This window comes from Triplophysa dalaica, chromosome 22, assembly GCF_015846415.1.
Source record: "Triplophysa dalaica isolate WHDGS20190420 chromosome 22, ASM1584641v1, whole genome shotgun sequence".
In the NCBI taxonomy this organism is placed as follows: Eukaryota; Metazoa; Chordata; class Actinopteri; order Cypriniformes; family Nemacheilidae; genus Triplophysa; species Triplophysa dalaica.
This window is the reverse complement of record NC_079563.1, coordinates 3504828-3517363: the sequence shown is the minus strand read 5'-3', so window position 1 is coordinate 3517363 and position 12536 is coordinate 3504828. Positions and strand designations below refer to the sequence as shown.

Genomic DNA, 12536 nt, shown 5'->3' with positions numbered 1-12536 from the left:
AATGCAAATGGGGGAAAACAAGAGCCAGACGATTTAAAGGAATTGTCTACTCAAACGTTTTCAGCTGAGAAATTAGTGCCCCATCTACAAGCATCGACTATGGAAACATGACTAAAGGACATTCTTCAAAATATCTTCTTTTATATGATGCAGAATAAACCAAGTCATACAAGTAAGGAAAGAGTGGACGAGAAACAATGAAAGGATTTTCATTTTTGGAGGATGACATCCACAGCAGCTCTGTTCCTCACGCTTGATTGAACAGAATACAGATTTGACCCTGCTGTTGGCGACAGGCTTCTGCACATGCTCAGTGCGTCTGCCCATCACATCATCACGCTCAGTCCAACAGATCAGTGCATGCGGCTGCCTACAGGAACACATCCCCACGCTCTCCTCCGTGAGTCCTCCACACGCATCTTCTGTCTCTCCTGACTCCAGGCATCTGTGTGTGTCTGCTGTATGGTGACCGTCTCTCTGAGGTGGCTTTGATGTTTGGAGAATCCAGCGCTGGAAGAGACGAGGAGGAACATCATGTGTTGGGCAAGAGATGGATTTCTCTAAGAGCAGCGTATGATCTATTATGGATTTCAATACTTCGTCTGTATTTGAGCAAAACAAAGGTAAAGCACTACGCACAATGAGCCTCTAAGGAGGGGTAAGCGCTGCTGCCTCTGTTGCCATGACGATGCTAACCATCAGGCTCTGGTAATGCCCATCAGTTGAGGGTTACCATCTGTGTGTGTGTCTGTGAATAGAGAGCAGTGTCTGTTATCTGTTACATTGCTGATGAGATTGACAGTGTCAGATTCAGGGAGGTTGTGTGATAGAAAGTGAGTTCAGCTAATGGATCATGTGTGTCACAGTAAAGCTTATAGAAAGTAAAGTTTGGTCATAGAATTTCACGAGGGACATTTTAATTTATATTTAAATCTCAATAGCCAATTGCAGTTGGAAGAATACGAAACATTTCTAGCCTATTAGAACAAATGTGTAAAAAATGTCACCGGGGCAGAGCCCTCGACAGCCACTTTAACACTTTTAAGGGATAGTTCAACTAAAAATGAAACTTCTGTCATCTTTTATACATCCTCGTGTGGTTCAAAACCTGCATGTGACTCTTCTCTGTGGAACACAAAAGAGAATATTTTGAGAAACGGCACAGTGGTTTTGTGTTAATACAATGGAGGTCAATGTGTTTCAGTGTTGTTTGCTTTTATTCTTTCTAGCGTTAAAATAACAGTCTAGCGTTAAAGGAACTCCCTCATCATTCACTCCTCCTCAGATTGTTCCAAACCTGTAGGAATTGCTTTGTTCTGCTAAACACAAAGGAAGATATTTGGAAGAATGTCAGTAGCCAAACAGATCTCATCCCCCATTGACTCCCATAGTATCTATTATCCCAGCTATGGCAGTCAACGGGGGTGAGATCTGTTTGGTTCCTGACATTCTTCCTAATATCTTCCTTTGTGTTTAGCACAGCAAAGGTGAAAAAATGATGACTGAATGTTCATTTTTGGATGAACTATCCCTTTATTATCTATTGCGTTAACGACTATTTATCATATTGTTATGGATGTAACATGACACTGTCAGACACAGTTTAATGATGTATTCCTCTCAGAAGTTGCTGAGGATGTCGATCTAAATGTGGTGTACCAGGCAGCGGCAAACGGTGATGTCAACACGCTCACAGCCATGATACGAGAGGACCCTTCCATCCTCGAGTACTGCGATGGTGAAGGTATCCTCTCATCTCTCCCTCCTGCTGATATTAGATATAACCGTCGTGATTGTTCTGAAGTGGTTCTGAATGTTTCTGTGTTGCTGACAGGCTCCACGCCTCTGATGCACGCTGTGTCCGGGAGACAGGTGGATACGGTGAAACTGCTGCTGAAGATGGGCGCTTCCATCAATACACAGGACGCTTGTGGACGGACGTCTCTCTCGCTCGCAACATACCTGGTAGAGAAGTCTCTCAGGATGGTTTCAGCTCTGAATGCTCTTTACTGTGGTTTGGTCTGCTTGTTTGTGTTCTTCAGGGCTGGCTGGAAGGCTGTGTGTGTTTGCTTCGGAACGGAGCCAGGCAGAACATTCCCGACAAAAACGGACGCTTGCCCATCCATGCAGCTACTGCCGAAACTGACTTCAGGTAAACGGAGGAATCGAGAGAAGCGTTTGAATGATTTCACATTAGATCTTTTGTTTGCATTTGCATTACTGATGCCTGTGAAGTCACACCGTGTCTCTCAGGGGTGCAACTGTGTGTAATACATTCATATCAAAGCAGTCTTCGTGCCAAGTCCACTTGACATCAAAGCGGTGACTTTGTTAGCATACACAATGTCTCGTAGTGAAATATCCAGCTGTTAAGGGTAACAATGCCACAGAATGATAAACCCGTCATGAATTACTCGCCCTGAAGTTGTTCCACAACCACAAGACCTTCATTCATCTTCAGAAAATATTTTTTATGAAGTCTGAGAGCTTTCTGACTCCCCAGGAGAGACATCAACTAAACATACAATTAATGTCTAGAAAGTTAGCAGAGACATGACTGAAATAGTCCATGTGATTCAACCATTTTAGGAAGCGACGAAGATAATTTTTGTGCACAGAGGTGTAATGGATGAACCACATGGACTATTTAAACGATTATGGATGTTTTGGTTGTGCAGTGAAGAATAACGGAGGTCTGATGGTTGTGAAATGAATGGAATTCTACTTCTGGTTCTACCTTAGCAGCATCATAGTGGCTACAAGCACACTTTGTAAGTTCTGTGTTCGGGTCAGTACACAAAGCCCCGCCCATCCCCTGCCTGCTGAAGAGTTTGCAAACCATGTTATAGCATTCTCCAGTTCCATCATCTTAGTTAACAAATTTACGTACATTGGGCTGCCCACGGGGAAACTTATACAGCGACAGTGTTTATGACTGTCACGGTTCCCTCTGTTTCTCTCCGTGTTTTCCCCCGGACTACATTTCCCACGATCCCTCACCTGTGTCTCATCTGTAAGCCCCACATCTGCCCGTCATCAGCCTCATCACCCATGGACAATAATTACTCAATCTGTTCCTTTGTTCATGGTCTGCTGTTCCTCTCTCCTTCCATGTTTGTTGGATTATTAAATACATTTCTCGCTACTCCTGGCTCTTCGTGTACGTTATAGTGAACGTACCGTTACAACTCCAGTAACAAACAATCTCGCTTATCAACCACATGGGGGAACCCGTGAGCAAAAGTTCTATAGTGTTGCTTTAAAATGTGTTCAATATGGAAGTCGCTCCCAAAGTCCGAACTTTATAGTGTGACTTGGCAGATTTGCAACCCGATTTGCACTGTTGGGATGTTGTAGTATATGTAAATGAACAATATTCTCTCTTTCTCTGTGTTACCTGGACCGAGTAATGTTTGTTCATTTGTTTAAATAAGCAATTGATGCAAATCCTTTGCAGACCGGAGAAGTGTCCTGTTACTCACTGTGCATTTAACTCAACGCATGAATGCTTAAAGAAGATATGTTGTTAAAATATATGATTTTGATAAAAAAACACTGGTAGTATTGAAATGAAAACATGTCTTGTCTTTGTTTTTTTGTTCAGACTAATGGCTGTGCTACTTCAACAGTCAACACTGTGTGAAATCAATCACCAAGACAATGAGGTAAAACACAGCAGAAACGTCTTTGAAAAATATTTGCAACATATTTTAAAACATTTCAGTTTAATCTCATTATACCTCTTAAAACTTTACCTCCATTTTAGTGAAGTTGTCAACTATCCTGTGTAGCTTTGTTATGTATTTGAATTTATGTTTGCTTAGGGGTGAAGGAAGCATTTCCTTTCATCTAACACCAAGTGTGATATAGCAGACTAGTGGGAGTGGTCTAATCCCCGTCATTTCTTTTCTTCAGGGAATGACAGCTCTACACTGGGCATCCTTTCACAACCGACCAGAGCATGTCAGGGCCCTGCTACAGAAGGGAGCCGACCCCACACTCGTGGACAAAGACTTTAAGACTGCTCTTCACTGGGCTGTGCAGGTAAAATAGGCAGAACGTCTGAAAGCCTAATAACTGGCAGGAGGCAAGAAGAAAGCTCTTTTAAGACATTGCGCACACAATCTTTTTTCTGAGGAAAATTAAAGAAGAAATGTTGAGATTTTTTTAGTGAGTTGCACAACAGAGTTGGATGAGGTCCAGTGTTGTTCTGCAGAAGAAAGTTTTTTGACAGTTCAATTTTTAAACTGGATTAGACTTTGGTTACGTTTATAACCTGGTTCAGCAGCATCAACATTTACCTTGACAGACTCACAGTATAGCTAACACAGTGTCTACACTGGACACGACAAACTCATTAGAACCCATTATAATTGTACATATTGTCCACACTAGATGCCGCGCGACAAACCCATTAAGAACAAACAGATTATCATGTTGGTGTAGACACGGTGTAAAGTGGTAATATGATTAGGAATTATTTGTGTTTTGTTATACAAAGGACTCTTGTCTTGATCTGTATTACAATTTGGTTTGATGTTTGGTAAATGTTTTGAAATAAGTATTTTGATAATTCTTTGGTAATTATGTTATTTTAATTCCTTCGTCTTAAATCTTTCATTCTGAAAGATGTTGAATGTATATATGATTAATACCGCTTGGATTAAATCTTTTATGTGAGTTTGTTTCACATATTATTAGTGGTACATGTGTGTTTTACTGTCTGGCAGAGTGGCAGCCGATTCATGTGTTCCCTCATCCTCGACCATCATATGGGCTCCTCCGTCATCAATTACGACGATGAAAATGGGAAGACCTGCGTCCATATTGCTGCAGCAGCAGGTTTCAGTGACATCATCTGTGAACTAGCCCGCATTCCTGAGACAAACCTGCAGGCTCTGGACGTGGATGAACGGTACTGTAATGTGGCCCTTGAGTGCTACATTTCATAATGCATTTGTTTCATTTCATTTCAAATGTCTGCACTGTAAAATAATCTAAAACACAGACATTTTCTGTAAACTGGAAAAACAGAAATATACCGTAAAATATTTGTTTTCCCTGTAAAATGACACATTCCCATGTTTTTCTTGTAAAAATTGCGGTCTTTTCTGAAATTTTACGTATTTTGACCGTAATTCAAAAAATACATAAAAAGCTACACTTTACGTGGAACAGTATTTAAAACATTTTTTACAGTGTGGATTTATAAGGTATTCTAATGCTATTTGATCTGGTGTACAAGCACTTGTAAACAGGTTAACAGATTCATCTTTAAATGTCATGTGTGGGTTAGCATATAAATTTTTATTCAATCAATGATCGTGAGTTGAAAGAAAACAAGTGTTTCATGTCATATTGCTCTTTGATGCCTCCTAATGCAAAACAAAAATTTCTCTTAATATAAAAAATGTGTAAAAAAATTATTTCAACGTGACTTACAGTATGATGACAATACTGATGTTAGGACTGATATGTAAATCTTAGTATTATACAATTTCTTATTAAGACGTCATCTGTAAGGTATAGCACCAACTTCTTCAGTCCTGTTTATTTTCAACAGCATGATGTTGTGTGTTTCTGTCAGGACCCCTCTTCACTGGGCCGCCGCGGCGGGTAAAGACGAGTGCGTACAGGTTTTGTTGGAGATGGGGGTTGAGTCCAGTCCTCGAGACATTAATGAGAACACGCCACTCACATACGCCATGTACTGTGGTCATACCGCCTGCATCAAACTCCTCTCTGCTCAAAGCAGGTTTGTTGTCTCAAAGACTACAGATATTGTTCTACATGTTCTATTAATGGGAAAAATGCCACTTTAGTGACGAAAGTCTCATTTACCAATTAAATGAGTGATTATCAATCGTCAAAACACAATACTTCTAGACTGGAGGCAGGGTTTTGTGTTGAGGGATGGCAGGTAACTGGCAGCATTGAAACTGGAAATGTAGTTGTTTGTGCTTCTTAAATATATAACAAAAATGATGATTCAATCAATTGCAGGTGTAATTGTTGTTTGAAATATGTTGTTCTATTGTGAGCTTAGCCTATCTATGTAGATTGGACTTTATATTCTCGTATGACTGAGATAGCAGAAGATAAGCAGATTTTTCTGGACTCAACTTGGAGATAGATTTAGGATCCGATATTCATTAATTTCTCTAGTTTTGTGTTTATAAATAGATGGCCTTATGAGTTTGGAATGCCTGTGACTAACATAAATATGCCTTATATAAACTGACGCAATTAACAGTCTTCTTGAGAAGTAATTCCTGTTCCTCTACACAAATGTTCGAACAAAATACAACCACTAGAATATTTATAACCAATTTATTTATGTAGGATCTCAAAAGATAATGAACTGAAAGTCCTTCTGGACCAGTGTTTACATCTTGCAATGTGGTCTACAGCCATCAAAGTCTGTTTACAGAACTCGTGCCACTCAGCGGCCATGTTTGCAACCCCTCTGAGCAGCTATCTATGTCATAGCAAGTCCACAGTCCTAGCTCCTTCTATGGGGGAAGGCATATAAATCACAATGAAACAGCATATTTCCGATCAATAATAAAGCATGACATGAACTGCTTCCTAACTTTGATTTGCTAAGCCTAAAAAGTGCTAAAAATCACCTATTTCAATGTCGCCTCATATACTGTGCCTGGCACAGGCTGGCAAGCAGCTCATGAGAGCCCCGCCCCAGAGAATGGTCTGTCATTGACTCGTTTTACTGGAAGGCAGGACTTCCTTGCTTGAGCGGCCATATTGCATTCTTCGCCATTCATTGTAAAGGCAGTGGCACATTCTGTTAATATCAATATCTTTGATATTTAACATAAAATATCACATTTAGACATTTAAAACTTTAAATATACTGTTCAGTAAGTTATTAATGTACAGTACAAGTCCTCCTAGTGTCTACGTGTAAAATAAATCTTCCCCTTGCTTTTCACAGGTCCGAATGTAGTGGGCCGGTTCACGCTCCAAACAACGACCCCTCTTTACGGAAAGAGGGAAAATTTCGCATGCTGAACCAGATCTTCTGCAAGAAGAAGAAAGAACTTTCCCAGCAGATTGACTTGAGTGAAGATTGTCAGCTCAGTGAGGAGACGTCTGAAGTAGATGACATCATAACGATGTTCGATAGTGTCGCTGAACCGTTAACCCGAAATGAGAATGAAAAAAACTTGGTTGTTAGAAAACCAAACAATAATGAGTCTATGAAAGTCCAGCTGGTTGAGGACATGTCCTGCAAGGACTTCAAGAGTCTCCCACCCATACGCACACAGAGTCTTCCACCCATCACTCTAGGCAAATCCTTGCTGGTAAACTCGCAGCCTTTGACCCACAGAAACGCCTCAGGTCACATGGTAGGACATTTAGCTCACAGGTCACAGAAGAGCAAGAGTGAGCACAACCTGTTTGATGGTAAAAGTAAGAGTCAGAAAGGTCTCGGACCAGCATGGAAGATGGAGTCAAATCACATATTGAGTCACAAAGCGTGGGTTTCGGGACCATCTGAACGCCTACCTGACAGACTGTTGCATGAAACTTCTAGTCCTCTGGATGTGCTGTGTTCAAAACAAACACCATACATTCAAAGAAATGATCAAGGTAAGAGAAAGGAAATGTATTTATATGAGTGATTCCTCAAATAGCTGTTACAGCACTCAGAATTGCTCCTTACTTGGTTCAACCATAACTATCACATTTATACTGCACATCTGTGGGTTTTGTTTTGTTTCTGAGCAGCTCAAAATCATCTCTTTCCCATGAGAGTTCGAGAATCCACCCTTACACGTAACAGTCTTGCTCCCATCCGTGACCACTGCACTCACAGGTGTAAGTTTGCTTTACGACACCTTAAAAGAAATTGTTCGCTGAAAAATGAGAGATCACATTCAGTTCATTCATCATTATAATAAACCAAATTCCTCCAGTGGGTTAACAACTGTTTTCTGAAGGGAAATGTTGTGTTTGTGACAGAAAGCCATTCATATTTTGAGCTGTTTTAGTGATAAATATGTGGCATGGCACCATACTGACCAGAGCAGTACATTCAAATATGGGAGCACTGAAAATAGTCACACTATGCTCAAAACCTCCCCAATGGCCGTACAATTTTTAATAAATATAGTATTTAACTGCAAGCCAATGCAATTTTGTAGTACAGGAACATGGAGGTTTAGAAGATATTTCACAATTTTGTACTAACTGGAGTTTGGAAAGAAGACCGTAAAGCAGGGCATGCAATAAGCAGTTTGTGATGTTATTAATGTGTGCACAAGAGTAGAAGTGCTCTCCCGTGAAAAGGCAGGAGAAAGCCAATTAATATTATGTTGGGTCATCATTGTAACATTGAAATTGGATTTCATATTTCTCAAAATTACTACCAATTGGCAGAAGGTGAAAAATAATAAACAAGAGAGGTCCCAAAACAGATTATTTGTAATAATTCTGTGAGATGTTTGTACGCACAGAAAGTGTAACGACAGCTGTACGTACAGCCACACGTAGATCTGGTCTCACCATCATTGAGTCTGTCTATTACGTCTCAAGATGTTTGCAAAGCACCTTGAAAAACTGGTGCAAGAGTAAAGCAGTGCAAGTAGCTTTAAACGCAAAGTGGGGTCAGACCAAATATCGATTTGATTTAGTCTATAAAAGTTAAGTCATAAAATTAATTCATGACATTATTCTTTTTAAAGAATCCCCACTTTACAGACTGTTAACACGGCTGTCTTAAACTTTTCACAGTACCGCAGCATCGCAAGTAGGTGTCTTCAAACCAGATTTATTTCCTACGGTTCTTCTGGATTTAGACTTGATGATGATGAGACCAGATCTTTGTGTGGACCACCAGCTTTTGTCAGAATCCCTGTGCATGCATAAAGCTCAGTGGCTTTAACATTTTTAAGGTGATAAAACATGTCTATGGGCGATTCACATTTTGAGTCTTTTCGCGATTGGTGCTGCATTGAGCATACAGCGCGTACACACCGGGGGTCATTTCAATTCAAGTTTATTTATATAGCGCTTTTCACAATGTGTATTGTTTCAAAGCAGCTTTACAGGGGCAAACAGGAAAAACAGAAAAGTTAAATCACAGCACAGTGCATGGTATTTATACAACGAGCAAGATCATTCTAATGAATAATATCTAATTTCTAAATAAATAAATAAATAAATGAATGAATGCAGTCTCCCGGTGAGCAGGCCAACACTGCCCTGCTGTGGCGAGGAACCCAAACTCCAATGATTGATTAATGGAGAAAAAAACCTCGGGAGAAACCAGGTTCAACCGGGAGGGCCAGATCCCCTCTGACGTGTCATAGCTGCACTCAGACTGGTGACATGTGATTTTAGTTTAGCATTTAATACCAAATATTGTAACTTCAGAATTAATAAGACAAATAGTCCGTCTTTGCTCTTGGTTGGGGATGTAGTGGTCTGAGCTGGGATGGTCCGATGGTCATATTTCTCTTGGCTGGTGGTGGAATTGCCTTAGATGGAGTTGGGATGGTCAGTCAGTCTGCAGCTGTATCTGGCGTAATCTCAAATTGGGGATGGGCATCTGTCGGTCGTCTGGAGATGGTGGAACTTCTTCCTACCTCGGGATGGGCATCCCAAGGCAGAGGCGGAAAGAGAATAAAGAGAATAATTAGCATAGCTGCTGTTCATTAACTATGCATTAAGTGAAAGCTTGGCTGAAAAGATGTGTCTTTAATCTAGATTTAAATCTGGAGAGTGTGTCTGACCCTCGAATAGTATCAGGAAGGCTATTCCAGAGTTTAGGTGCTACGTATGAGAAAACTCGTCCCCCTTTAGTGGATTTTGTTATTCTAGGTGTTGTCAAAAGTCCTAAGTTTTGAGATCTTAGAGAGCGTGATGGGTCGTAACGTGATAAAAGCTCAGTTAAGTAAGTAGGTGCTAAACCGTTCAGGGCTTTGTAAGTAATTAAAAGAATTTTAAAATCATTACGATACTAGATGGGTAGCCAGTGAAGCGATGATAAAACTGTGGTTATGTGATCGTATTTTCTTGACCTAATAAGAACTCTGGCAGCAGCATTCTGAACTAACTGTTGTTTGTTTATTGATGATACAGGACAAACACTAAGTAGAGCATTACAATAGTCAAGCCGTGAGGTCACAAATGCATGAATATGCTTTTCTGCTTCTGCAACACACAAACTATTTCGTAATTTGGCAACATTTCTAAGGTGGAAGAAGGCTGTTTTTGTGATATTTGAGATGTGATTTTTAAATGACAGGTTGCCGTCTAATATAACGCCTAGGTCTTTAACTGTATTTGTTGGAGTAACAGTGCAGCTTTTAATTTTACAGGCTGTAATCGGAGATATTCTGTTTACTTGATTTTGGTGCTATAAGTAATATTTCTGTTTATATTTCTGTTTCTTTTTATATTTCTGTTTATATTTCTGTTTTGCAATATTTAATTTGACAAGAGATAGTGGAGCAGCTTGTGTTTAAGGCACGATTTTATCAGCGAAATGTGAATCGCCCTTTAGACTGTTACACACAGTACTGTATGTAGTGCTTGATTTAAACTGTACAAATGGAGAATGATCTGCAAAATAAACTCAGACACAGTTAAAGCTGTACCAATAATTCCCATAGCCTCCAATCTGTCTCATAGTATGCAATGTGAAATAGTTTCAAATCCTAGAGTCTAAATAAAAGGATAAGTATAGATTGAAATACAGAGTCAGCAGCTACTAATATATCACTGGAATCTTCACAAGTGCAGCCTCAACGGTATAATAATAATTTGAGAGGAGAGAATTAGTGAATCAACTGTAGCCAATTAAGTCGGCATAGGATCCAACTGAAATGGGGCTGATTATTTTTCACTATACCTTTAATTCTCTTATATGTTATTGTATTGTATCTGTTTATGATGCTACAAATAAGCACTGTTGATTTATATTGACAATTATAGAAAGTAAAGGACAAAACAACCATTTTGAATATTAGAAAAACATAATAATTGATCATAGAGAAAGATCCACACCATGGTAATGTCTAAGAGAGCATAAACTTTACTTCTCTTGTGAAATACATGTGAAAACTGGAGATTTAAGTAACTTCTTCATCTTGAATATTCTAAATTTTGTCTTGTTATACTCCAGTGTAAAACTACACTGTTTAGTTGTATTATATGATTTGTGTGATGAAAGACTACAACTTACAACAATAAAAACCCTTTAATGTCATTTGCAGTTTCCTTGCCACCAGACCAGGTCTCGCAGGGAGTAAAGAAGTCCAAATCATCGCTGGGAAAGAGTCTGGCTGGACTCCCCCCACCGTTCACATCCAAAATGAACAGGGCCGGCATTCCCCACAGCCAGTCACTCGGATCCGTTCCGACTCCTCTGAGTCTAGAACCTTTACGGAACATTCAGGTTCTGCCTGCCATACCTCCCCAGAGAAAACGCAGTCCATCTCCTCTCACATCTCAGAGGCATGAGAGCAATGCTGACAGCACATCCTGATGGACAACTGCCCACTGATTTTTTTCTACATTTTAACACTGTTCAGGTTTTTGTGGATCTTTGGTGGTGGTGGGGAGGAAGAGAGCATGACGATGCGAAAGTATTCATTTGATAAAACCAAGTCTGTACAGAAAGCTATTTTTTCATACAGCTTGATATTTCTGTGTCACGCATACGGTTCTCAGATTGACAGTAGTTCTTAAACATAGGGTTTAAGATTCATTGTAAATGATAACTCGTAATAAAAGAAATGTTCAAGAAATCTAGAGTCTTCAAGAGTCTCTGTATGATAAACCATGATAATCATTGACTGTAATAGCTTTCAAAGATCCTCACTTCCAGGATGTGGACAAATATCCATTACATTGAGGCACATGAAAGTAATTATTTATTCCGCTGAAACCTTCCTTAATGTCATGTAATCATGTAATCATGTAATCATGTAATGCAACAATAAAACATTAAGTCCCTGCCCATAGCAAGATCACACAAACCGCTTTTAGATGTCCACACACAATAGTCTAGCGCTGTAGGCTACAGCAGTTGATACACACAGACACTTTTTTTACATGCAGATATTTATTTTTATCCCACATATATAAAAATCAGTTGAAACAGATTGTTTCTTCATTGGACTCAATGGAGGTCTCCCTTTTTTCGGTATCAGCTGTTTTAGATACTACTTCTGTAAATACAAGTAAAGAGGAAATAAAAATGACCACAAAAGCGATAACTGTTCACACACACAGAGTATATGATTGTAGATAACATGGCTCAGAATTTCATGGGAACTGGTCTTTTTCTTTCAGTCTCACCTGCATTACAAAAGACGGCATGTTATGCTGATCTCATTCAACAAATCGAGTATGCGCCGTATGAATGTGAACTATTTATATTTTTGAAATCTCATTGAATACCATTTGTCTCGCAGTGTTTCATAGAAGTCATTGAGGTCTGCCATGTAAAATTCGGGGGAAAAAAATCCATGTAAAAATTGGATCAGAACAGGTGTTGAGGTTGAGGT

The 12536-nt window shown here is 39.6% G+C and overlaps 1 protein-coding gene across 2 annotated transcripts; it reads left to right on the top strand.

Annotated features, from left to right (window-relative positions):
* The first annotated feature begins 344 nt into the window (after window positions 1–344).
* ankrd55 (ankyrin repeat domain 55) lies at window positions 345–11676 on the top strand. 2 transcript variants are annotated; one of them, XM_056736858.1, is made up of 11 exons: window positions 345–623; window positions 1628–1744; window positions 1835–1965; window positions 2043–2152; window positions 3605–3665; window positions 3916–4044; window positions 4731–4915; window positions 5588–5755; window positions 6953–7611; window positions 7750–7839; window positions 11241–11676. In XM_056736858.1, exons 1-11 carry the CDS (start codon window positions 584–586, stop codon window positions 11510–11512), a joined length of 1962 nt encoding a protein of 653 aa, XP_056592836.1. In that variant the 5' UTR covers window positions 345–583; the 3' UTR covers window positions 11513–11676. The 2 variants fall into 2 exon arrangements, with proteins under 2 accessions (XP_056592836.1, XP_056592835.1); XM_056736857.1 differs by having other exon boundaries at window positions 1625–1744.
* Window positions 11677–12536: the final 860 nt, after the last annotated feature.